This window comes from Carex rostrata, chromosome 34 (genome assembly GCF_964058835.1).
Source record: "Carex rostrata chromosome 34, lpCarRost1.2, whole genome shotgun sequence".
Taxonomy (NCBI): domain Eukaryota; kingdom Viridiplantae; phylum Streptophyta; class Magnoliopsida; order Poales; family Cyperaceae; genus Carex; species Carex rostrata.
The window spans coordinates 1,067,628-1,093,653 of NC_135951.1; the positions used below are offsets into that span (position 1 = coordinate 1,067,628).

The 26,026-nt window shown below is 34.0% G+C and overlaps 3 protein-coding genes across 7 annotated transcripts; 1 reads left to right on the forward strand and 2 right to left on the reverse strand.

Moving 5' to 3' along the window:
- Positions 1–381: 381 nt before the first annotated feature.
- LOC144548785 (uncharacterized) lies at positions 382–1,415 on the forward strand. Its single transcript, XM_078297502.1, has 2 exons — positions 382–642; positions 1,051–1,415. Exons 1-2 carry the CDS (start codon positions 472–474, stop codon positions 1,246–1,248), a joined length of 369 nt encoding a protein of 122 aa, XP_078153628.1. The 5' UTR covers positions 382–471; the 3' UTR covers positions 1,249–1,415.
- Positions 1,416–2,870: 1,455 nt separating this feature from the next.
- On the reverse strand, positions 2,871–8,925 carry LOC144548781 (uncharacterized). 5 transcript variants are annotated; one of them, XM_078297493.1, is made up of 15 exons: positions 8,739–8,925; positions 8,501–8,611; positions 8,336–8,434; positions 6,796–7,219; positions 6,274–6,546; positions 6,101–6,142; positions 5,513–5,997; positions 5,217–5,377; positions 4,843–4,948; positions 4,285–4,346; positions 3,886–3,914; positions 3,818–3,849; positions 3,458–3,571; positions 3,295–3,357; positions 2,871–3,194 (listed from the first exon to the last, which is right to left on the reverse strand). In XM_078297493.1, exons 3-15 carry the CDS (start codon positions 8,421–8,423, stop codon positions 3,139–3,141), a joined length of 1,935 nt encoding a protein of 644 aa, XP_078153619.1. In that variant the 5' UTR covers positions 8,424–8,434; positions 8,501–8,611; positions 8,739–8,925; the 3' UTR covers positions 2,871–3,138. The 5 variants fall into 5 exon arrangements, with proteins under 5 accessions (XP_078153619.1, XP_078153620.1, XP_078153621.1 ...); XM_078297494.1 differs by having other exon boundaries at positions 3,818–3,914; positions 8,336–8,405; positions 8,739–8,924; XM_078297495.1 differs by lacking the exon at positions 3,295–3,357 and having other exon boundaries at positions 3,818–3,914; positions 8,739–8,924.
- Positions 8,926–13,996: 5,071 nt separating this feature from the next.
- On the reverse strand, positions 13,997–19,032 carry LOC144548779 (putative disease resistance RPP8-like protein 2). The gene is made up of 3 exons (XM_078297489.1): positions 17,615–19,032; positions 17,195–17,338; positions 13,997–15,314 (listed from the first exon to the last, which is right to left on the reverse strand). The coding sequence occupies exons 1-3, from the start codon at positions 18,892–18,894 to the stop codon at positions 14,054–14,056; spliced, it is 2,685 nt and encodes an 894-aa protein (XP_078153615.1). The 5' UTR covers positions 18,895–19,032; the 3' UTR covers positions 13,997–14,053.
- Between the last annotated feature and the right edge of the window lie 6,994 nt (positions 19,033–26,026).

Sequence of the window (26,026 nt, forward strand, 5' to 3'; positions counted from 1 at the left end):
CCCGTAGCTTAGCTTTCTGGGTCCAAAACCGCTATAGCGGCGCTATAGCTAGCTATTTAGAAGCTTGCTTTTTCATCTAAAAAAATAATAAAATATAACTATTCTGTTAGTATTTTGGACATAACATAGAACGACTTGATTGAGATAATTTTAAAGTTCACTTTAGTAATGCATATGTAATCGGGTTCCAATTTCCGAATTAAACCAAACCCGTTATTCTCAATTATTTAACAAAATAATTTTGGCTTCATGCAGCACAGAACTGTGTTAATTCCATCACCATCGTTAAAATTTTGCGGTGCATTAAGTAAAAACCCGTGCGCTGCATTAAGTAAAAACCACTTCGTTAAAATCACCATCCTTTATTCCTTTGTAAGCAGTCACCGCCGGAGCTGGTAACGAACAAGAGAGATCGTTCGCGCCATTTGTAGCCACAGAGAGAGAGAGAGAGAGAGAGAGAGAGAAAGAGAGATGGTATTTGGGACTGTGGTGAGATGGGCAGCGAAGAAGGGGAAACCAAAGATGAAACCCATCGAGCTGACGTCACCTCCCGAGCAAACCCTCTCCATCTCTCGCGCCATTTTCGATGTTGTCAAGGAGCACGGTCCCCTCACCATCTCTGACACCTGGGACCACGTCAAGGTCTTCCCTCTATTGTTCTGCTTGTTGTTTACTGTGTCTTTACTCATGCAAACAACCTGTTTGATGAAAAGTCCAAGAGAAACTTTTCAGAAATTTACTCATTTACTTGGCATCATCACTCATACACACAACCTGTTCGATGAAATGTCTAAGAGAAACTTTTCAGAATTTTACTCATTTAGTTGGCATCATCACTCATGTACACCACCTGTTCGATGAAATGTCCAAGAGAAACTTTTACCAAAAGAAGATCAATCTTTGTGGAATATATTGACTAAAATACTCAATTTGGCATCTGATTCTGTTTGGATCTGCCAAATTGATTGAAACTCAGAATCTGATTCCAGGGAACTTGAAAAGTAAGAGAAAGTAACAAAAAGCATGTAATCCACTTAATTAATTTTTCAGGAAATGGGATTGAGAGGCCTGACAAGTAAGAGGCAAATGAAGATTATGCTGAGATGGATGAGAGAGAGACAGAAACTGAGGCAAATATGCTGTCACAATGGACCCCACAAGCAGTTTCTATATACAACCTGGTTTACTAACCCTAAGAACATGCCGCCTCCTGCAATTCGTACCAGAAAAGTCGAACCGAAGCCATGAGTAATTTGTGATTGCTTTCCTTTATACCGTTTCCATGGTACCTATAATGTTGTGACTGTGCTTTTCTTTATCTATCTGTAGATATTATTATCTGTAGCATCAAATTTGTTCATGTTTTAAGTACATACCTCAAATTTGGTAATCCTTACATGTACTGGTACGGTGACCATGATTTCTCATATATTTGACCTTTATGGGCAATGCCCAGGTACAAGATAAGTGAAAGGATTTCTTATATACTTGACCATGATTTATCATAAATATTTTCATAATATGTATTAAACTAGAAGGAGGGTTCCAATACCTCATGTTTTTCATACCTCATATTATATATCTCTATTTTCAAACTCCAAACTATCGATCTAAACCGCTAAATATGATATCCATACTAAAATATGTTTGGTGATGAAATTTTATATTTTTTGGAAATTTTTTACTATTTTTTTAGATAGGCAGAAATCACTGTTTTTTAATGGTCTAGATACAGTGATTTTGTACCTATCTTAAAAATAGTAAAAAATTTGCAAAAATTATAAAATTTAATCCCAAGCATATTTTAGTATGGATATCATGATGAGCGGTTTGGATCGATAGTTTGGACTTTGAAAACAAAGATATACAAATATGAGGTATGATGAGTATGAAAAACATGAGATATTTGAATCCTCCTCATTAAACTATATGGCATATATTTACTATTTAGATATGAATAATTAAAATTCAAAACCATATGCAATATCAGATTTCTATATCTAATTTTCGGATATCGGATATCCATATCTAATTTTCGAATATCGGATATCCATATCTAATTTCGAATATCATATTTTTGTATCTAATTTTTGGATACGGACGGATAATATCTGATCCATTTGCACCACTAATTGGAAACAATAGAAATAAAAAAAAAAAAATTGATCTGAAGTTTCAGAATGCAGACCACTCTATGGGCAGGAAATCACAATTATTTGGTTTATTTATTTATTTTTTTTATTTTTTTTTTAAGATGGTAAAAATAAAAATTTCGGAAATTGCAGATTGTTAAATAAAATAAAATGCCTTGCTACATTTTTGGTATTTGGCTCATGCATGATAAATGGAGGATACATTTTTTATACATTCTTTTAATTTAAAAAATTCTACTACCGAATAAAAATTGCCTCGGCTATTTTATATTAACTTGTTAAAATTTAAAAAGGGTATGCGACATGAAAGTTTTTTTTTTTGGACTGCATATTATGAATTTTTTTAATTACATTTAAAATCTTTTGAGAATACCAATCTTATATATATTGCAAAATAATGTATTTATAACTCCATGGTAATTTGAGAAAAAAACAACAATGTGTTGATATTTTCTTCTACTACTAGCTCGTATTCTTGATTTTTTTTTAATATAATTTTACTATTTTTTTATTTTAAAAGCATTTGATTTTCTAATAATCCATCTATATCCTGGGTAACATTTTCAAATGGAGGCCTCCTGTATATGTCATGGTTTCAAATTGAATTGTACTTTCCTATAAACACGGGAGGGCCTCTAAATCAGTTTTTGTTTCCTTCATTTCTTTCTCTCATTTGTGAAACATTAAAAATAGAAAAATAAGGAAAAGGAAAGCAAATGTCACACTAATATTTACATCAACATCAGACAATATATACAAAAATTTGAAGTACTAACAAGGGTTTTGCTATGGAAAAGAAAGAAAAAATAATACAAAAAAAAAACGCAATCACAAATCATTCAAGTGGATGCAGCAACTAACATACAAGTTCACAAAAAATATTGTCTTAAGAAAGAGAATAAAGACACTCTATAAACCTTTTCTTCTCCTCAACTGGCATCAAATTTTTTATGAAAAATCTCAGTTTCACAGTGAATGATCATCATTAATTAGAAGTGCTTCCACCATCCATTAATGCATCCAAGTCGAACTCATCGTCCCCTAGAGAGAAAAAGGAGACAGCAATCAGCCTGGGATGCAGAAACTAAGAAGAATACTTCAAATAAAGCCCACAATAAGAAGAAATTAGAAATTGCATTACTTTGATTATTATCTGTTGTATGTTCCGACGTTATATCACCCAAACACGAAAAATTCTCGTCCCCTAGAGACAAAAAGGAAACAGCAATCAGTCTGTGATACAGAAACTAAGAAGAATACTTCAAATAAAGCCCACAAAAAGAACAAATTAGAAATTGCATTACTTTGATTACTTTCTAGCCAGGCCGAATTTGGTAGTGGTAGTCCAGCTAAATCTGGAATTTCTGCTGTATCTTCCATTCCTTGGAAATTCTCATCTGCATGCAAATTGGATGAATCTGGAAGAAAGAAATATGTTTTTGTTGTTATCACCAAAAAGGAGAGAAGTCCTTTCTTGATATTTTTGCAAAAAATACTATTTTTTACTGACTAAATTGCATACTTCTAGGTAGACCATAAAGCAATATTTTAGCACTAATTGCCGGTATATTGAGAGGGAAACTTAGGAAAATAAAGATAGATTATGGACACAGAATGAGAATAAAAAATAAATTCTTTGAATTTTAATATCATAGAGAAATTACTTGGTTCATTGTTTCCATTGAAAGATGCGTTTGAGGGGAATATTTCCAACTGATCCGATACTAAGTTCGACTCAGGAGCCACTTGTTTGCCCATGCCCTTCAGAAAAAATTAAAAGCTGAAATTAGATCTCAACTAAACTTAGAAGTATATTATAGAGTTTTATATGATTTACATAGGTTTTGTATCAACTTATGGTATGTTTTGAAAACTGATTGATTATCGATCAAGTGATTAGAAAATTAGCATTTTAGTTTTTTTGTATCTGATCAGTGGCCAACCAATTTCCAAATGCCATCAAAGTTGATATATATAACTTTTTGTATCTTTTCTATGATTGTTTGAAGTTCTTCATATAACTAACCACTCAGTGCATTTTAAAAATTTCCAAGTACATAGAAGACCCAAAATTTTAGTAAATTACTTATTTTTGTACTTGATGAAAAAAAAATGGAAATAGATGATTTACCATGTTTTCCTGCTGAAATTCTGGCACAGGGTTAGGCGTAAAAGGTTCAAGTTCTGGACTCTCTGTCATGTGAGATAAGTTTGAAGAATCATGAGTAAAAGACAATTAAAACACACCTAGGAGAAAAGTCAATGTTGTCACCTTGTAAAGCCACAAATAACACATTTTCTTCCCATTAAGAAACACAATTTACAAGGAAAATACAACATGAACCAACTTTTCTATGCCCCTTCAACTCTAGTGAGAAATTGGCTGTGCATATATCCAAGAAACTGGATCTTCAATGGATATAGAACACATATATATTCTGCCTTTTGTTGGGGATATATATAATGGTTTCTCCATTTGCATATGTGGAACCAGTACTCCTAGTTGTTATTGAGATTTGAAAAATATATCATTATTGTAAATAAATTATATTGGAGGTAATTTCATTCTATTCTATTTTTCTTTTGTTTGTAACAAAAGAAGAAAATTCCTTATTGATGACATAAAAGAGCCTAACATTAGATGAGGCATACTGAATAAACTACACAATGCAAGAGGCAACTTAATTACTTGGTAAATCGGCATTGTTCTCCAAATTTGCATGGTCAGGCTCCATACGACACGTTTGCGCATGCTTCACAACTTTGTTCCAGACATTTTTCGGCATTTTCAAGATCTGCAAAATCATAATTAATTGATGTTGAGGAGCTTTCATGACAAAGAAAGAGCAAATCCGATAGAAAAGTTACCTACCTTTTCAAATTGGAGGCTGTGTAATGACACAAACTAAAGGTTCTTTTTAATTGTCTTATTCTTAAATTATCAGTTAATCTACATTTTTCTTATTCCTTTTTTATGAAAATTTCATACTTAATCAGGTCATGTTATCTAGGTTGTTCAAAGTTATATAATGAGGAGCAAACGAGAAATTACAGAAAATTTACCTCCTTTAACACACTTGGATTTTTATTCAACAATTTCAAGAAATCTTGAACACACTTAATATTTTCTTCCATCAATCTCTGATGATATTTTCCATTTTTCCCAATACCCTCAAGTCGCCAAACATCGTCGTCGAGCATTGGGGGATAGTGCTTCTCGTACGCTACACAAAATTGCACAGTTAATCGAATTGTAGATTCTACATTTCTCAGTAAAAATGTGTTTAATTATACAAGTGTTTTTCTTTAAAAAAATCCCAAAAAAGAAAAAGAGATAACTTCTCGTTAAGTTTACTTACATAAACCTCGCTGATCCTTGACTTTAAATTTCTCAGACAACCCCTCCTGAATATTTATAATAGTTCCACAGCGCTTTGAATCAATACATGCACCAAGGCGAAATTTCCCACATCTCAGCCATTTTGAATTATCGGTGAAATATATATCCCCTATAGTACCAACTCCTTGTTGATTAAAAGTCACCTCTGTATTACCAATGAGCAATGGTCTCTTTCCTTCTCTTTGTTTAACAATTGTGCTATTGAATTTGTCACTATCCAAACCTTCTAGCTCTAAATCCCCATCAATCACAACAATTTTCACTTTTATGTTCAAGCCCTCCACGTTTGTGCATTGTCTGCCCGTATTAATGTCTATGAGTTGGATTTCTATGGGCTTTTTGTTCTTATCTGTGATGTTTTTGCAAGTGTACATTGGTTGTGTGACGTGATTTACAAAGACAAGTTTGTGTGTCGGCAACTCTTCGATGTGCAATTGCTGGGTTCTACAAAGAAAAAATATGTGCACTTAAATTTTGCCTAAAATATATAAAAGTTTTTTCCTAAATTCAAAAGTCAAGAAGATAAATTGTGAAACTAAGTACTTACCGCGGTGTTGGTACTGCTTGTTCTATGTCATATTGGCGCTTGCTGCACATAAAGGTAACCCATATATTTATAAAATTAGATAAATTCAAGTTCAAGCTAATGAGTACGTAATAATTCAAGATCAAGCTAATGAGTACATAATAATAGCCAGAGAGAAAAGTATATAAATCAACCTCATTCCAATCATGATGAAGGCGAACTTGAGTGCAGACCTGGCCTTGAAGATTCTGATCATCCCCACTTGAATCTGGCACGACTGAGGCTGATTTTCCATTGATGAAATCAGTCGCACCAGCTTCGGTTGAGGCTGATTTTGGTTGACATCCTGTTCAACCTCCTCCCATGGTCGCTTCCTACGATTTTCCATTGATGAAGTCCGTCGCACCAGCTTCGATTGAGGTTGATTTTGGTTGGCATCCTGTTGAAGCTCCTCCCATCGACGCTTCCTGCCATTTTCCATTGATGAAATCACTCCAACTTAAAAAAAAAATTTCATGGTAAATCTAAACTTAAATTAAATTTATCAAGAGAGCAAATAAACAAAGGGGGAGGGAGGAGTTGAGGTGGGGGTAAAGTTTTAGGGCCTATTCAGCAATGGGAATTTCTATGGGAATTGAATTGGATGGATACAGTTTTCCTTATTTCAATGTAATGATTTCCTTAAAAAAAAAAACCTGTCGGAAAATGTAACTTACTGTTTTGGTTTGTGTTGATCAATTATTGCCTTGATCAAGGGTGCCCTAGTTTCTTCATTACAAGACAGAAATGCCTCACGCACTCTAGCGTTATCGATAAACATAGTGATTGCAAAAACAGTATCCCCTTTGCTGAAACCTTGCAACTGTTCAAAGGTCTTCACAGCTGCGCTAACTGAAAACTCCTCATTATGAATTGCAGTTCTGTCAGATTTCTTCTCCATTGAAGCACAAATGAGCTGTGTCTCCTCTCTCCTGGATGCAGAGATAGACAGGTGAATTGGAGATGGTTGTTGAGCAAAGTTAAGGTTCGGCTGAGTACTGCTGGAAGAATTTTCTCCTTGAGTGTTTAGAAAATCATCCTCAACTTCATTATTTGTGAAGTAACTGTTTCCCCTTTGACGATTACCAGCGGCAATGAAACCTGAAATGAAATAATATGTTATATAACATATTAAAAAATAAACTAGGAAAAGAAAATAGATTGAATTTTACATCAACTTACCACAATACACTATGTAGAGCATCATAGTTAGTATGGGAAGGGTGACTAATTCATAAACTGTAGATCCTAAAGTGTTACTAATTCAGATATACTATCATATAATTAATCAGCTTTTGAATACAATGAACAGCTTATATTTTCTGGTAAAGTGAAATGTATAGAATTAAAAAACACAGTTGAAAGAGATATTTTCACCATAGAAGAAAAATCGAAATTGGAATCGGGAGAATCGGATTGGAAACTCGGATTTTTTTTGGCAGAAGCTTACTTTTCACTAAAATAATAGAAAAAATAGGTAAAAAATATTTTAAAATAAAATTACGTTAAGACAAATACAAAATTAACATGAGATGTTATTGTAGAATTTTTTTTCTTTTAATGTTCAACAAGTTAAAATTAATGTCAAATCAATTTTAATGAAAATGACAAACTCCACAACATGGATTGTCTCCATTTCTTTAAATAAAAATTAATGAGACAGTAAGCTTGTCTCCATTTCGTCTGAGTTGGCTACTGGCTAGCAACCTCTTCAAATATAGCGTGGATTCTCTCCATTTCTTCTGCATTGACTTCTCTGGTACTGCAATGTGGGTCACGTATTAATAATTTGGGACCAGCTGCAGCGTTGTTCTTTCTAAAGTTTTTCTGCTCCCGCACTTGACTGAACAGCCCGAGAACCCTTCTTCTCCAATCAGCATTTCAACCCAGTCAAAATCGCAAATTTCTCCCCCAAATCCAATGTGGGTTGTAACACTTCGTTTCTCAAGAATCGCTTCAAATCGCGAGAATCGGCTCCAAACGTCAAGAATCAGTGAAGAATCGCTCGACTCGGCTGGTTTGAACTGGTTTTTCACTGAAAAATCGCCCATCGAGGAACTTGGTTCAAAATTGAATCGCCGACGGCCAATTCCAGTCTGACTTGGCCGATTCAGGTCTGGATCGCCCGATTTTTCCTTCTATGATTTTCACCTTAAACCTTGAATTTGCATTGTAATAAACATAGCAACAGAGAGAGAATAAATGAGATATAGTTACCTGTATCAATACATTGAGAATCTCGATTGCTCATGACTTCAATTGATTTGCACCGTGCCCACTCTGTAATCTGCATAGCATTGAACATTTACAGCAAAACTGGTATATGAGAGCAAGATTACAAAAAAGGAATTCTAAAAGGGGAAAAGAAGTACAAATACTTACTTTAAATCAAGGTAATATGCAATGAAAAATCAAGGGGCTTTGCAAAAGGGAGAAGGCACGAGCTTGATGAGATCAACCGCTGCTCCAAATCGTGGACGCGTTTCTCCTACACTGTGATCAGAATTTAACAAGATAAATAAGAATTGGATAGAATATATAAGAATAGAATAAAATGGAAAATATTTTAAATTGAAATCACACGATCTGCTAAACTAACTTCTAGGTTTTAGTAACTCACCTCGTGGTAGCAAACGAGAAAGCGAGTCGTGGTCAGATTATCGATCGAAGCAAGCGGGAAGGAAGGGTGTTCGCCGATCAGGTAGAATTTCTTTACCGGTTTACCCATTTAATTCGAGCTCAATTTATATAAACACCCGCGAGATCGAAATTTCGGACTTTGGTCGGCGTCGGTGTGAAATTTCTTAGGAAATTACAAACGGGAAGAGAATGTGTTAATATCAAAACTCATTGACATTAGATATGTTGTACTTACATCATCATCGTCGTCATAGTCGTTCTCTTGAAATTCTTTTTTGATCTTTTGCTATCCCATCCCTCGAAATTACTTAATTAGAAACTTAGAAAATACCTTTTTTTTTTTTTTTTTTTTTCCTACGCTATCATGGTATCGGAGTGAGATCTAAATGGTTCAATACGCAATCAAGATTTGTGCGAGTGAATTAAATTTGCACCAACCTTTGCATAAGATCTTTGATACAAATTGAACTGCTCAGATCAAATATCGGACATATTTATATCTGATGCCCTTCAATTTCCTTCTCCTCCGAAGTAACAAGATTCGCAATTTATTCGCATTTTATTTGCGTTTAATTTGTTTTTTTGATATTTTTGAATCAAATTCTAAATAAAATGCAAAAAAAACGTATAACACATTTTATTCGCGAATAAAACAAGAATCACGAATTATTCACGAAAAAAAACGAAAAAACCCAAATATTTTGGAATTTTTTTGAAATTTTTTTTTTTTTTTGCCGGGTTTTTTTGGAGATTTTTTTTTTTTGTTTCTTTATTGTACCGAATCATTTCTGAATTATACCTAAATTATATTCGAATCATAAATTTTAGAACCTGCCAAATCAAATTCGAACTTTTCGTTTATCACTGTGCTCTCCCCATTACCATAGAGTGCTTGTATAATCATCAAGTCAATGAATCCATATCCTTCCCGGTACCTAAAAAGGAACCTTTTACAATTATTACTTGTCAGCCGGTGCCTATTCCAGATGGCGCTCATTATTTGCGCTTTGAGATTTGTGCAAAGTTATACGAACGGTCCGGATCAATTAATTATAAAAGATTCCTTTTTGCGGTACAGGAGAGGATCTGAATTTAAAGTGAATAGTAACGGACTTCTCCGAATTAATATTTCGATTATTGGATGTGCACATATTAAACCCATTATTCTGAATTATTTATTCGTGAATTAAATCCGATTAGATAGATAACCGGCGGCTGCTTGAACTCACATCCCAGAGATTATCTCAAACTTTGAACTCACCGTCGAAATCTTTTCGGCACACGAACTTCAAACCACATAATTAATACCGTTCTTTTTAATATGGTACGAACGGATCGCCTATAGTTTTCATAGGCACCAAAGTTCAAACTGATTTTGATTCGGCTTAAATTAATCTGGACCGTCCGTTTGATACTTGTGGGACAAGGACTTCCGCCAGAGCTGGGGCGGTGAAGAAAGGAAATATAATTTAACAAGATAAATAAAAATTCGATAGAATAAAAAATAATATATATAATAAAATTGAAAATATTTTAAATTGAAATTGTACGATCGGCTAAACTATTGACAATCTATAAATAATGATATCAAAACCTAGCTTCTAGGATTTTAGTAACTCAACTCGTGGTAGCAAATTAGAAAGCGACTCGCGATCAGATCATCGATCAGAATAAACGGGAAGGAAGGGTGTTCGCCGATCAGGTAAAATTTCTTTACCGGTTTTCTCATTTGATTCGAGCTCAATTTATATAAACTCCCGCAAGATCGAAATTTCGCACTTTGGTCGGCGTCGATGTGAAATTTCCCACGAAATTACAAACGGATATAGAATGTGTCAATATCAAAACTCATTGGCATTAAATTTTTTTTTCTTACACTCACACTTCATCATTATCGTTGACTCTTAAAAAGGTGTGGAGTTTGTATCTTTGGATATATAAAACATCATCCTAAAGTAATTAAACTGTTCGATTCATATTTAAATTTGCATGGACGATTTATATTTACCGAATCATTTAAAGTTATTAAATTTTAAATTTGTTGACACGAATCTTAAAGAAAATTAGATAATAATTTCCGGCTATAGATGAGATTCTGTCCAAAGTCTTTTGGACAAAATCTAATACCGTTAGTGGTTTGGCAGTGGGCTTTCATCTATTTTTCTCTGCTAAATTTTGTTTCTCTGCATGTGGGCCTTCTTCTTTACTTATTATTCCCTTAATTAGTCTGTGGGTGTTTATTGTAGATATACACCGCATGTGATATGATTAAGTGGTTGTAGATTCATGTATCACATAGCATGTTTATATTTATATTTATGTGTTATGAGTTACATGTTCACAAAATCAGGCCCATGAACCAAATCTAAAGCCCAAAAGATGCCATTATATCTCGAGTCCAATTTAACACAGTGCTTCAAGGATTTTCACAATTTGCATTTAATTAATCTGGATTTATGATCCAGGGACTTCCCCTGAAGTAGTTAGTGGAATTCCCAAACCGCGTCTTTAATACATAAAATAATGTTAATAATAAAATAAACAGCGTAATTGTTGCTTGCTTTGCTTATCCAGCTGCTACTACTTGTAACTAAAGAAGTCATGTCAAGCTCCATCTCTGTAAAACTTGGTTAAGGCCTAGTCTCTGTCTCTACTCAAACCTCCACCATTAACTGACTGCTGTTAATTATCTCACCACGTTTCTATTAGCATTCCAATTGCTATTAGCATATATAGATAGATTGGTGCTAATTGAGGAGTCAAGAAATGATGCTGAAGCCACCATTGCTGGGTTACCGGGCCCAGCAGAGGGTTGTGCCCATAAGGATTATATATATAGAGTAATGCTACGCTACTTCGCGAATTAAACGATATGTTTTAATTCGCGCTCATATCTCTAGTTTCGAAAGCCAAATAGCCAATCTAAACCGTTAGATGTTTAATCTATATTAAAATGTGCTTGGAGACCAAATTTTACATTTGTTGGAATTTTTTTACTATTTATTAAGATGGTTTAAAAATTGTTGTTTTTATTAAAATTTTGCACCATTAAAATACAGCGATTTTCAAACCATCTTAATAAATAGTAAAAAAATTTCAAAAAATATAAAATTTGGTCTCCAAGCACATTTTAATATAGATCAAACATCTAACGGTTTGGATTGTCTATTTGGACTTCGAAACTAGAGATATGAGCGCGAATTAAAACAACTCGTTTAATTCGCGAAGTAGCGTAGCCTTACTCATATATATATATATATAGAGAGAGAGAGAGAATGACTAATATGCATTCGGTAGCATATGGGCCGAAATGCATACGGTCAAAATTTAAAATTTTAAAATTAAAAAAATCGATCTGAACCGTTCATATTGTTCTCCATATTAATATGTGCTTGGAGACCAAATTTTACATTTTTCTGAATTTGTTTACTATTTATTAAGCCACTTTGAAAATTGCCGATCCAATGGTGGCTGCTGATTTGACTGTTTTGTTAAGCCACCGTTGGATCAGTAATTTTCAAAGTGGCTTAATAAATAGTAAAAAAATTCATAAAAATGTAAAATTTGGTCTCCAAGCACATATTAATATGGAGAAAAAGATAAACGGTTCAGATCGACTTTTTGGATTTTGAAATTTCAAATTTGGACCATATGCACTTCGGCCCATATGCTACCGAATGGATATATATTAGTCACTCTCTATATATAGGAATATGCTAATATGTTATGCGTAGCATAGAGGGACTCCGTGCAACGGCTTAATATTAAACTTTTCAAAATCCTAATGGTCGATCCGAACCGTTCATCTCGTTCTCCATATTAATATGTGTTTGGAGACCAAATTTTACATTTTTTTGGAATTTGTTTACTATTTTTTTAGATTTATTGAAAATCACTATTTTCAGCAAATCTGGACCATAAAAAAACAACGATTTTCAATAAATCTAAAAAAATAGTAAAAAAATTTCAAAAAATGTAAAATTTGGTCTCTAAACACATATTAATATAGAGAACAAGATTAATGGTTTGGATCGACCATTAGAATTTTAAAAAGTTGAATATTGAGTCGTTGCATAGAGGCCCTCTATCCTACACGTAGCATGCTAGCAGGTTACCTATATATATATATATATATATAAGTGGGGTTACTCACAAATTTCATTGATGAAACTTATTTTCTAAACCAAAAAATTTATAAGGAAGTTATTTTCTAGATTGTCATATTAATAACAAACGTGTATCTTTTTCGTTATGTACCATGGTTGTATCACGAAACCCGAATATTTTTAGCTATCATTTCATAGAAAAAAATAAACAAAGTTTCCATGACTATTGAATTTTTTTTTTTACTAAGGATGCAGATAATAGCTGCGTTATATGCGTTCTGTGTGATATTTTCTTTTTCAACTCTTTTAGTTCAATTGAGAGTGGTGAGATAAATTAAATTTATTCAAAATCCAAATCATGTATGTTTATTATTTTTTGAAAGATGGTAACTAAAAAAAATCGGTCACTAAACATATCTTTTATAGTTAAAATATTTGAGATCCTTCATATTTTTTAGATGGAATCCGAAAAAGGCAACATAAATTACCAACACAATCATAAAACACACATAATATTGAAGATTTATTTCCGACATTTGCAATAGAAGATAATTCCTACTATATGTAGAAGTATCTGTAATTCAGAAAAAAAAAAAACACAGAGGGTCTAATTAGCAAGTATACTATCTTGATCCCATCGGCGAACTTTCTTTATGTGCGCTTTCTGTTTTTGGTTTAGTGTAGCGGGTTGTCTACGAGGGAATACAGGGTATTAGTATTGTAGCCGCATGGAATTGCTCACAGAAAACTTTACTTGACAACTACAGTAAACTCTTAAAGGTTTCTATATCTTAATCTCTGTAAATTATTACGTGTGGCGAGTTGGATTTAAGGTAAACACCAGCATAACAATTGTCCCCAGACATCTTTCTTCCACATAATATCTGTTTTTTTTTTCTTTCCGAAACGCAATATGAAGAGAATAGAGAGGGATTTCTTTTTGTCTATCTATCCTCATTTTTTTCAATATTTTTTTATAATATTTTTGTTCTGAAAAGTTTGACAGTGTAATGTCTCCTTCTTAAACACATGTATTTTACAAATTATTTTAAATTCATTCATTCAGATAGTTAAAATACTGAATTTTCTTTTCTAAATACCGAGACAGCTGAAATTTCAAAATACAATTGTTAAATAAATAAGAAAACAACAACAGAATACTAAAATAAAAAATAAAGTAAACAAAAAGCTATCCATATGTATTAATCGTTGGTATATGTTTGACTTTCTCCCATTCCTCCCCCGACTTGTTCTCAATTTTTGAGTAGAGTGGTCTGTCTATCTCCAGCTCCTGTAGGGTGGTCACAAAATGAAGGTCAGGAAGAGCACGTAACTCACTGCATGCATTAATACGAAGGCACTTGAGCACGGGCAATGCTCCGTACTCCACCTTCCATTCCTTTATATTCTTGACATCAACGAGCTCCAGATTTTGCAATCGAGGAAAACCTCCATATGTGCAAACTATGGTATCCGCCTCAATGTTAATGCCATCTAGCTTCAGATACTTCAAATTACTCAATCTTTCAAGTTTCGGCATTGGATCATCATTCAAATTATACCGGGACAGTGTTAGCTTGGTTAAGTTTGGAGGCATTTCTGCAATTCCAATATATGCAGTTTCATCATTTGCATCAGAGCCCCCACTGAGATACATGGTATGTATGTTTTGAAAACTCGGTGAGCTGCTAAAATCAATCATCCCTCTTGCAGGACCAAGGTTTATTAATTCCACTGAGAGGAGGTTATTTAACTTGGATATGAAGTCATGTATCAGCATGTCATCATGCTCATCACAACACAAAAGTTGCAACTTACGGATACCAAGGAGGTAATTAGGGAGGCTTTTCTTCCATGATTTAGGAACTTTGAACCATCCAAGGCTTCTTAGGTTAACTAGGTTTGCAGTTGATGGCGGTCCCACCAATTTTTGGTAATTAGAGGAATAAACATGCCTCAGACTAGTGATTTTCCAGAGACTTTTTGGTAACTCTTTGACATTTGTACCCGAAATATCAAAGGTCTGGAGATTTTGCAAATGACCAATCCATGATGGAATTACAGTTACGTTAGTCAGTCTCAAACCCAAGTACCTCAAGTGGATCATGTTCTTCAAATCATTCGGTAGGTCTCTTATATTGATGTCTCCTAGTTCTAGAACTCTGAGTAATAGATATCCTATACCTCTAACAGAACCTCCCTCACCAAAATTTATGAATGTTCGAAGATTGGGCATTTTGATCTTCATGAGATGCCTTGGATTGATCTCATTGTGAAATGCCACTCGTCGTGTCATGCTCACATCATCCCTGTCTGCATTTTCTTCCTTCCAGATGAGAAGGAAATCATTTTCTGTGGCTTCATCCAATGCAACTTCACGCAAAAGATCGTGGACCCGGATAGACTTGATAGTACCATGGGAAGACCTCTCAACAACTTGAACCAAACATCTGTATGTTTATTAGTAATAAAATTAGTTAAAGTTACAAAGAAAAAAGAAAGAAATGTATCTATTAGCACTTTGTTTTTTAAATTGTCAATCAATCAAGGTTGCAGCTACAGAACTTGGGTAACAGAGTCAGCAAAGGCTCTGTTTTAGTTACTTTCATGGTAAAAGTTGTTATGCAGACAAGGTGAAGTAATATCATCTACATAATCATTTTTTTGATTGAAGAAAGTATATGGTAATACTGCCTAATGTTTCTGGACTCTCTAAGTTAATGATAAAGTTCTTAAAATGCCAGAATTTCCATTTCAAATAACACATTTAATTTAGCTCTTTTCAACAATTGATAAAGTATCATTGTGTGTAAATTATGTTTTTTTTTTTTTTAATTTGAGGTAAAATAATTTATTGTGTTTAAATTACATATTTTTGTTACTAACAAATTAAATGTACATAATCATTTACTTTTCATATTCTCATTTTATATGAAATAATTTTCTCTGTAACAAACCGTTTTGGACTTTCAGAATCAATAAAAAGTTGGTTTAACTGAATTTTCGATTACCATATATAAAAAAAAAGTTATACAATTTCATAACACACTTTCAAGTGCTAGTTCCAATAAAAAATACCGAAATTTTTATTCATGGTAAATAGAAAAAGAAAAAGAATGGGAAGGCTTGTGTATGATATGGCATCCTGCTGAGATGCCATATTTTATGGAGACCTTTGTTCGAAAAAATGCCTCAGGGATGCCATACTATACAGAGTCCCTATTTTTTATTAATTTTTTTTGGAAAAGTGGGACACCATATCAACATAAAAATGAAAAAAATCCGAAAAAATAAAATCAAAGGGGAATGTCATTTAAAAACTTTGATTTAAAGTTTTTATTTAATTTTTGTTCAATTTCTGTTTGCTAGATTGACCAGTACTGTTTTTCAGAAAAAAATAAAAATGATTGTTTTTTACAAATAGAGTGCTATATATGAAATAAAATATGAGGAAAAATTATATTTCACCTATCTTAAAAAACAATTGACCGTTCACATTGGACCTTTGATTTTTTTTTCATTTGAAATATTAATGCTCTAGAATTTGTATTTTGAAAAATTAATAATATTTCACCCACAATTTTATATTTTAAAATTGTTGATGTACTCTTTAATTATTTAGATATAATTTGTTTCAAATTTGAGTCAATTTGAAATTTGATTGATCATTCACCATAAAAAAATTCAAATTCTCTCATAAAATTTAAAATTGTTTGACAGAGGGTAACGAACTATCAAATAATTTCATATATAATAAACACTATTTACGAAATAAAGAATATACGTTTAATTAAATTTCTTAAGTTGAATAGTTTTGTAATATATCAAATGGATGTACATAAAAATTAGATACCCATATTCTAATGTGTACTATAATTATGTCTTGGAGGATTTCGTGCGACTATTTTTGTGCCCACAAATTATCACAACTTCTAGAGCATTATATTTTAGAATATAAAATTAAAGGTCAAATGTGAACCATCAAACTTTTTTAAGATCGATGAAATATTATTTTTTCTTGATATTTTATTTCATACAAAATCAATATAAAGGGCTCATTACACAATAAGTGGAATACAAATAGCATATATAGCACTCTATTTGTAATGATTTTTTTTTTTAGAAACAATTAGGGTCAAGCTATCAAACCATTTACTTTTCATACTCTCGTTTTATATGATATAACTTTTTCTGTACCAAACCATTTCAGTCTTTCAGAAATCAATAAAAAGTTGATTTAACTCAATTGTTAATTAACATAGAAAAATAAGTTATGAAATTTTGTAACACACTTTCAAGTACCAGTACACAAATACAAAAATAGAAGTACCTTTGCACTAGCTCCTCCAAATAATCTTCGGCATAATCTTCAAATTCCCCATCTTTTTTTACCTCTATTAAGTCTTCAGCTATCCACATCTGCATAAGACGTTTCGCCTCAATTTTGTAGTCCTCCGGGAAGCAAGCTAAGTACCTAAAATATTTAACCGGTTTGATTTATAGTTTGGATGACCAAAGTACTTTTTGTCTAAAATAAAAGATAAGGTAAAATCTTCAAATAACAAGGACTGATTAAACAATTTTATTTGTTTGCAAAGGGGGTATATAACTGGTATCTGAGAAATGGACGAGGTATTAGATGACTTATTAGCGCGTAGCTATTATGACTTAAAAAATTTACAAAAAATAAATCTTTATATTAAAATTATGAGTATTGTTAAATTAAAAAAGAAAAGAAATGGTAACATACCGGAAACATGACTTTCGAAGATACGGTAAGTCATCATAGCTGGTGGTTAAAATTTTCATGCATTCTCCTCCTTCAATTGTGTACCAATCTAATCTGTTGATCACTCTAGACCATTCTTGGTACGTAGGAGTTTTACTTGACAAGAGACCACCTAGCACAGTGAGTGCCAGTGGCAAGCCGTCGCATCTCTTAACTAGTTTTCTAGTGAGATCCGACAGTTCGTCCGGGCACTTCAGGGAGGGATCGCTGTTCGGAAGTGCCTTCTTTAGGAAAAGACTGAAGCTTTCTCCTTCGCTGAGGAACCGAAGAGGATACACACCACTAGGATCCGCGTGATTCGCTACATTAAGTTTACGGGTCGTCATTAGCACCCGACTCCCGTTTCCGATGTCGACTAGGCCGGTCTTGAGTTGGGTAAAGACGTTCTCGGTCCACACATCATCTAAGACAATTAGGTATTTCTTCTCTTTCAATAATGTATTGAGTTCTCCTAATAGAAGTACAATCTGATCTTCTTGTTGTAATTCCTTTAATACATCAGAAACCCGCTTGAACTCTGTCTCATTTACAAGTTTCTGGTGTATTTTCTTTAATACATCAAGGAGATTAAAATCTTTGGAGACAGTTATCCATATGCAAGAATCAAAATGATTCTTTACAATTGGACTAATATACACCTTTTGAGCAAGGGTGGTCTTGCCAAGCCCACCAGGCCCGACAATGGAAACCACATGCCGGCTTTGGGAGCTCGTCCCGTGCAACAACAAGTCGATTATATCTCTCTTTTCGGCATCAAAACCGACAACTTCGATGTTATCGACATCAGGCAGCACACGACGTTTAAAAGATGGTTGTTTTAGGAGAAGGCTTTCAGAGGGACCAGCCCGATCTCCACTAAGTTCTTGTATCCCAAAAGTAGTTCTACCGTTGGAGATTAAGAGGAGTTTGGCTTGGATCTTAGAAATCTTCTCACCGAGAGTGTGACGAGCAAATAGCCCGTTTGGGATGAGACCAAGCCATCGATAGTTGGCTTCAACAAGGAATGTATCGATGGCATCCTCAGTCTCATATGTGACACTCCTCACATGTTGCACCCATCCCTTCACCCTCTTATCACCGGTCTTCTTTTTGGATTCGGCATCCTCCAGAAAGTGTTGCATCTGATCCAATTGAAGCTTCACCTCATCGAGTTTGCGGTTGACTCCGCGTAGGGACTGGGCTTCATTGAAAAGTAGGTCTGCTAACTTTTTTACCACGGCGGAGATGATCGCCTCAGTCATCTCGTTCTATTGCAATCTCCCTCTCTAGCTATCTATCTCTCAATCTGCTCTGGTAAGATGTTAAGCGTATTGCTTGATGGCCACTGTCAACAGATGCTAAGCTTATTGTCAAAAAGGAGAAAAAGATGCTAAGCGTATAGCCACAAAGAAAAAAAAAATGAAAAAAAAATAAAGATGCTAGCGTATTGCAGACTATTTAACTTTTGGACAAAAAAAAAATGCTAAGCGTATTGCTTTATGTGCGTCTCTTTGGCTCTAAAATTTGGAGTATCATATTTTTGTACATCAGATTAAAATAGGATGCACATGATTTAAAAAAACTATATTCAATGGAATTACAATACGATAATACAACCAGTATTTTTTGTGTGTAATCTGGATTCTATGTTCAAATCTGACACTTCATGAATATTAATTGTAACATTACAAAAAAATACATATGTGCAAAATTTAAAATTTTTAATCCAATTCACACACTACAAATATATAAGAATTTTGAAATTCAGAAGCTTAGACTATATATTTAAATTAAATAAATCAAGGATTTATTTGGCAAAATAGACAACGGGACCCACATGATATGTTAATCTTATTCCTTCCTTTGCTTTATGTGGAAGGCACCGCCTGCCTTTTCTTTTTAAAAGACAGAAAGATCCATGACATGTTTATCTTTATTCATTTGTTTCCTTTATCGAAATTTTTATTTATAGCTAAAAAAAAGTTTAGAATACCTTCGTTTTTGGAAAATTTCAATTTGCAAAACTAAATATTGAGATCCGCACATTCAATTTGTAGCTCCAACTATTTTTTTTTACATAACATTTATTAATTAATAGAAAACAAAAAAAAAAACTTTAATTTATGTCACATGTCAAACTTTTGATTTGTCTGACTCAATCAAAATTACAGAAATTACTTATACGTGGGATCCACTGAGATGATAAGCTTCTATTGGTTGTTGGATCCACCGTCTTTTGATATGAACCACAGAGTCTCAGAAAATTCGATAACCAAGAATGAAGGAACCCAGCTGTTAACCATTAATCCATATCCTCTGCATCTCAAACTTTTGATTTCTGCGGCACCAAACTTTCTAATTCTCAAACTTTGAAATGCCTCAGTGAACGCGGTTTTTTTTTTCTTTTTTCAAGGCCCGAAGGCAAAAGAAAAAGTAATAAGTTATGGTGCGGTCTCCACTCCAAAAAAAAAAAAAAAAGGGTTGGTGCTGCAGACTAGGACTGGCAAAAAAATTCGTAGTTCGTGATTCGATTCGGGTTTGATTTGGGTTTGATTCGAGTTTAATTCGATTTGAAATGGGTTCGAATTGAAACGAATCAAATCAGGTTCGGTTCGAAATTAATTCAAATCAAACTCAAACCTAGCCTGGTTCGATCGAAATGAGTTCGGTTACTTTTATGGTTCGAATCTCATAATAACATCGGCCGTCCATTTACCTGATGAAATTAAAATCCAAGATAGAAAATCATAATTTAACTTAGCCGACACTTCCTCACTCTCAAATCTCAATAACCTAGTTCTCTCCACCTCTCCCTAACTCACTCTCCCTCTAGCTCTAAAATCTAGCCGACGCTCTCGGCGACTAGCTGTCTCTCCGGCTGTCACTCCTCTCTCCGGCCTAGATGACTGTCTCTCCTCTCTCTTCGGTCATCTCTCATAGTTCATACCAGGAAAACCGTCTCTGATGTATTTTTTTATGAACAATTTTTCAACTTAAAAACACTCATTTCATAGTTCATACCGGTAAAAGGAAACCATGTGAATTTTGTCCCGCGAGAAAAAATTAATGTATAAACTACCGGTATAACTAGGGCTGCTAAAAAATAATTTAGTTCGTGATTCGATTCGGGTTCGATTCGAAAAATGTGTAGTTTGCAATTAATTCGATTCGAAATAGGTTCAGTTCGAAATGAATCAAACCAGGTTCGGTTCGAAATTAATTCAAACCAAACTCAAACCTAAGGTAAATTCGGTTCGGTTCGGTTCGGTTTGTTGCCACCCCTACTGCAGAGAATGCGAATTCCAAGTCAAAAGAAAAGAAAAAGTAATAAGTTATGGTCGGGACTCCACTCAAAAAAAAAAAAGGTTGGAGCAACAGATTATTTGTACGGACTCCATTAATTGAGGCTGTAGACTCGTTTTATAGTCTGAATATTCATGGAATTCCCTCAAAATAAAAATATTTTGTTTTTTTCTATGCTATTAATAAAAGTTTTGGTTTCCTTTCTTGGGAATTCACATCCCCTCAGATTACTTGATTCAGAATTATTAAATCGGACGGCTCAATATTGGAATTTTTAACTTCGCAAGAATCTCAAAGCACAAATAATACTGCTCCCTCCATCATCCCGAACATGCACTGGCTGATATTAAATCTGGGCCGTCCGTTTCAATTTTTTTGAGTAAGGTACCTGGGAGGATACGGTTCCTATGTGGAACCATGGAAGGAACCGCTTGCCTTTTCTTTCCAAAAGAGAGAAGGATAAGTCTACGGGCATTTCCACTCAAAAAAGAAAAATAAAAGGGAGAAGATCCCTCCAGTCCTTCGCATGCAACACTCTTTTGTTCTGACATGGTGGGACCTAGTGAGCAGTCGGAGAACTTAATTGGATCCACTGGTATGGTCATTTAAACTGCCGGAACTTGAGTGTGAACAAATTAAGTAATGAAACAAGAACATACGTAAATAAATTAATGAAACAACAACAGACTACTAAAATAAAAATTAAATGTAAAAAGAAAAAAAAAACTATATAGAAAAATTATGGATTAAGGTTTGGCGGAGAAAAATTATAGATTAAAGTTGTGGCCTTCAGAGGAATCGTCAGCGCAACGTGGAGAAAAAGGACATCAATTTATCGGATACTCCGGTCACAAAAGAAGGTGTGGCGGATCGAAAATACAAGGCGGAAACGAGTCACTCACGGAAAGCCACAAAAGATGGCAACAGTGCATCTTTTACACCACGTGCTAAGAGCCGTTGGATCATCCTGAGGCCGACACCTGTAATAAGGAAGGACAAGCACGTGGCTTCCTCCGCACCGGCATCAAAAGAAAACACCAACCAAGGGTCAGACACAACTTGCAGGAATTTCAAAAAAGCTATCCGACAAAAGAAGATAATGGCTAGGCAATTTGGGCCTTCAAATAGGGGAGACAGGCCTTCATTAGGAACTGGGCTTAGCAATTCAGAAAAAGCAAAGGTGGACCTTGATAAGGAGGGCTTTTACAATATTCATGTGGACTACTTTCACTGTTCAGCCATAGCTAATGGATCGGGCCTACAACCCTCAGATGTCATGCAGACAGTTGATGAAGATAACCGTGAGAGAGTTTCAATTCTGGCCCCAACTGAAGAGCAGGACATGACACCCAACCCTAAAGATGAGTACAACTCTGAAGGATATGATGATGCTCGTTTTGATCCATGTTCGGAAGATGAACTGGATTCAGAGCTAGAATAGCGGACGTTGTCCGGTCCCTATTGTTGTTTGGTTTTGCAAGTAGCTCATGGAGAGTGGGAAAAACGTATTGTGCTGTATTGTGATTTTGATTTTGTGTCATGCCGTACTGTGACTAAGTGAATAGTCACACGTGCCGTAACTAAATTTAGGGATCACGTTTCTCATGTTTAACTATTTTTTTCATAATTTAGTTTAATTTATTCATGATTCACCATTTGATCAAGATCTAATTGTCATAATTACACGTGACTTGCGTGATCACTTGCCGTATAGTGACTGGATCTTTCGCGTAACGTGCCATGCCAAATTTACAAAAGACGGTCATAGCACGCGAATGGTTACGACACATATCACATGAATCACGGCACAAAACAGTCATGTGTCGTGTTGTTCTGATCGTAACCGTGCCGTTTCGTGACGGAGCCAACTCCGCTGTACCATTTTTCCCACTCTAAGCTCATGTTAGTTTTTATTGTTAGGAATAAAAAATTAAAGTACTATCATGAAACACTAGGGGGTTGGGCAATCGTGAAAAGTATAATGTTGTGCGTGATGTTGTAAGATTGAGATGTAATGTTGTTTGGTTATTAGAGAAAGAAGAATATTAGAATAGAATTATTGATTCAATCACAGTAGAAACAGTGAATTCAGTGTATGAATTAATTTACATTTAACAAAAATTATAATGATTTCCCACACTGATCATTGATGTGAAAAATCAGTGGAACAGTGGTTCGATCCTATCCATATATCACAAAAAATATACAATCTATTTTCTTTCTCATAACTTTTTTTTTTAATTTCTAAAATAAAATAAAATAGTGCTCACATGTAATCGGACTCCAATTTCCGAATTAATATGTTGATTGCGCACATATTAAACCAAACCCGTTATTCTTCATTACATTAACAGAACAATTTTAGCTCCATACAGCACACAAATTAGATAAAGCAAGGCTCTTGTTTTATAGTCTGTGCGCTGAATTAAGTCAAAACTACTCCGTGTGTGTGAGAGAGAGAGAGAGAGATGGTATTTGGAATGGTGGTAAGATGGGAAGCGATGGTAAGATGGGAAGCAAAGAGGGGGAAACCAAAGATAAACCGATTGAGCTTACGTCACCTCCCGAGCAAACCCTCTCCATCTCTCGCCCCATTTCCGATGTTGTCAAGGAGCACGGTCCCCTCACCATCTCTGACACCTGGGACCACGTCAAGGTCTTCCCTTCCTTCTATAAGATCAAGTTACAGCATCATTACTCATGCACACACTGTTCGATGAAATGTCCAAGAGAAACTTTTAAGAAATTTACTCATTTACACATGTACTTGCTTTATTTTCAGCTTCCAGTTGATTTCTTAATGAAGCATTTGTATGGTTTTCTCTATTTGTCTGTGTTTAATCAACTTTTACCAATAAGAAGAACCATCTTTGTAGAATATCAACTAAAAAGATGGTTGTTTTCTCTATTGTCTATGAGACACAGTTATTAACTGCACTCCCAATTTGATATTTTCTTTTCCAATTCTTTTAGCTCAATTGAGAGTGGTGGGATGATGTTTTTTTTTTCTTTTCAAAATCCGTATCATTTATGTTTAATATTTTTTAAAAGATGGTAACAAAAAAAAAAAAAAAATCAGTCACAAAACATATATTTTTATATTTAAAATATTTGAGATCCTTCATAATTTTTAGATGCAACCCCAAAGAAGGCAACAAAAATTACCAACACAATCATAAAATGCACCCAATATTGAACTCATTATGATTGTAAAAATGTAAAAACAAGGACCACATTTCAAAAACTGCTCTCATTCCGACATTTGCAATAGAAGATTTAATTCCTACTATGTAGAAGTATCTGCAATATATTCAGAAAAAAAAAACAGAAGGGCTAATTAGCAAGTATACTAACTTGATCCCCCTGGCGAATTTTCTTTCCATGCACTTTCTGTTTTTGCTTTAGTGTAGCGGGTTGTCTATGAGGGAATACATGGCATCAGAATTCTAGCTGCATGGAATTGCTCACAAAAAACCTTTTCCAGATGACTGCGGTAACAGATGACTCCGCCTGTACCGAATTCGCATCCTCAGAGATATCTCTCCGAGTTGAATGGGGACTGGATTGACATTATTTTATTTTTATATTTTTTTTGAAGATTCACCTCCTCAATCTCTATACAATTATCAGCATCTACTTCTTAGCCCAGTTATTCTTATTCGACATTGTTTTTATTTTATATAAAATTTTAATGCATCTGCTTCGTAGCCCAGTTATTCTTATTCCATGTTATTTTGTTAATTGTGCTATGGGGAATGACACTATCTAATTTGCAATTACATTGCATCGAATTGATTTAAGCTAATGAAGTAATTATAATCTCTCAATTCAAAATAAGGGTACTACAAAACTATATATTTATTCATTTGAACAATGTCATTCCCCTTGTAGATTGTCCGATTTTCATCCAACGGATATAATTTGATGTAGTTGCGTCATGCTGAGATTAGGGCTTTAGCTTTTCTGTTTCCAACGGATATAATTTGCTGATTTTGCTCTGTTCCTATTTTCTCTGATCCATGGGCCCTGCTGTCCGTGTAGCTGGAGATTTTTCTCTGCATATGGGCCTTCAATCCTGGGCTTTGTTTTTTCCTTGCACTAGAAATTGTGTAATTTGACATTGTAGATATCTTATTAGTTGCTCAATTGCAGCTTAATTAATCTTACATTGTGTTTTTATTTTCATTTCTTTATTAAGTGACTTTGTTAACGATGTAAGAGAAGCTCAGTAATGCTAATGAATTTTATTTTCTCTAGCTGTTGTATCTGGGTGAAGACTTGTTATCTTTTGTATTATCTGCATGGATATACATGGTATTTTATTTTGTATACACCGTATGTGATATGATATGATTCAGTGGTTGTAGATTGATCTATCACATACCATATTTGTATTTATGTGTTATGTATTACATGTTCTCAAAATCAGGCCCATGAACCAAATCTAAAGCCCACAATAACATGTCATTATATCTCAGTCCAATTTAACACAGTGCTTCAAGGCTATAAAAGTGGCGTTACTCACCGATAACCGATTTCATTGATGAAACTTATTTTTTAAACCAAAAAATAAACGTAAAATAAATATAAGGAACTTATTTTCTAGGTTGTCATATTAATACTAAACGTTCAACTTTTTGTTATGTACAATGCAGCCGATACATTTGGTTGTATCACAAAATCCGAATTTTTTTCACTACCATTCATAGATAAAAAAAATTAACAAAGTTGCCATGACTTTTGGAAAATAATTTGATTTGACCAGGGATGCAGATAATAGTTATATTCTGGGTGGGACACACTGTGCTCCCAATTTGATATTTTTTTTTCAATTCTTTTAGTTCATTTGAGAGCGGTGGGACAAATAACTTTTTTTTTAAAATCAATTAATGTCACATATGTTTATTATTTTTTAAAGAGGATAACTACAAAAATTCGGTCATATATTTTCTATTAAACATATTTGAGATCCTTCGTATTTTTTACATGCAACCCGAAAAAGGCAACATAAATTACCAACACAATCATAAAACACACCCAATATTGAGCTCATTATGATTATAAAAATGTAAAAACGAGGACAGCATTGAA

Excerpts from the sequence above, each read along its gene's own strand:
- LOC144548779 (XM_078297489.1), bottom strand. The coding sequence starts at position 18,894 with ATGACTGAGGCGATCATCTCCGCCGTGGTAAAAAAGTTAGCAGACCTA. Across the intron at positions 17,339-17,614 it reads CTTCGAAAGTCATGTTTCCG|GTACTTAGCTTGCTTCCCGG; the intron begins GTATGTTACCAT and ends TAAATATTTTAG. Across the intron at positions 15,315-17,194 it reads TTGGAGGAGCTAGTGCAAAG|ATGTTTGGTTCAAGTTGTTG; the intron begins GTACTTCTATTT and ends ATAAACATACAG.
- LOC144548781 (XM_078297493.1), bottom strand. The coding sequence starts at position 8,423 with ATGTTCAATGCTATGCAGATTACAGAGTGGGCACGGTGCAAATCAATT. Across the intron at positions 6,547-6,795 it reads GATCAACACAAACCAAAACA|GAAGCGTCGATGGGAGGAGC; the intron begins GTAAGTTACATT and ends GGAAAATGGCAG. Across the intron at positions 3,915-4,284 it reads AATTTCAGCAGGAAAACATG|GGCATGGGCAAACAAGTGGC; the intron begins GTAAATCATCTA and ends TTTTTTCTGAAG.
- LOC144548785 (XM_078297502.1), top strand. The coding sequence starts at position 472 with ATGGTATTTGGGACTGTGGTGAGATGGGCAGCGAAGAAGGGGAAACCA. Across the intron at positions 643-1,050 it reads ACACCTGGGACCACGTCAAG|GAAATGGGATTGAGAGGCCT; the intron begins GTCTTCCCTCTA and ends TTAATTTTTCAG.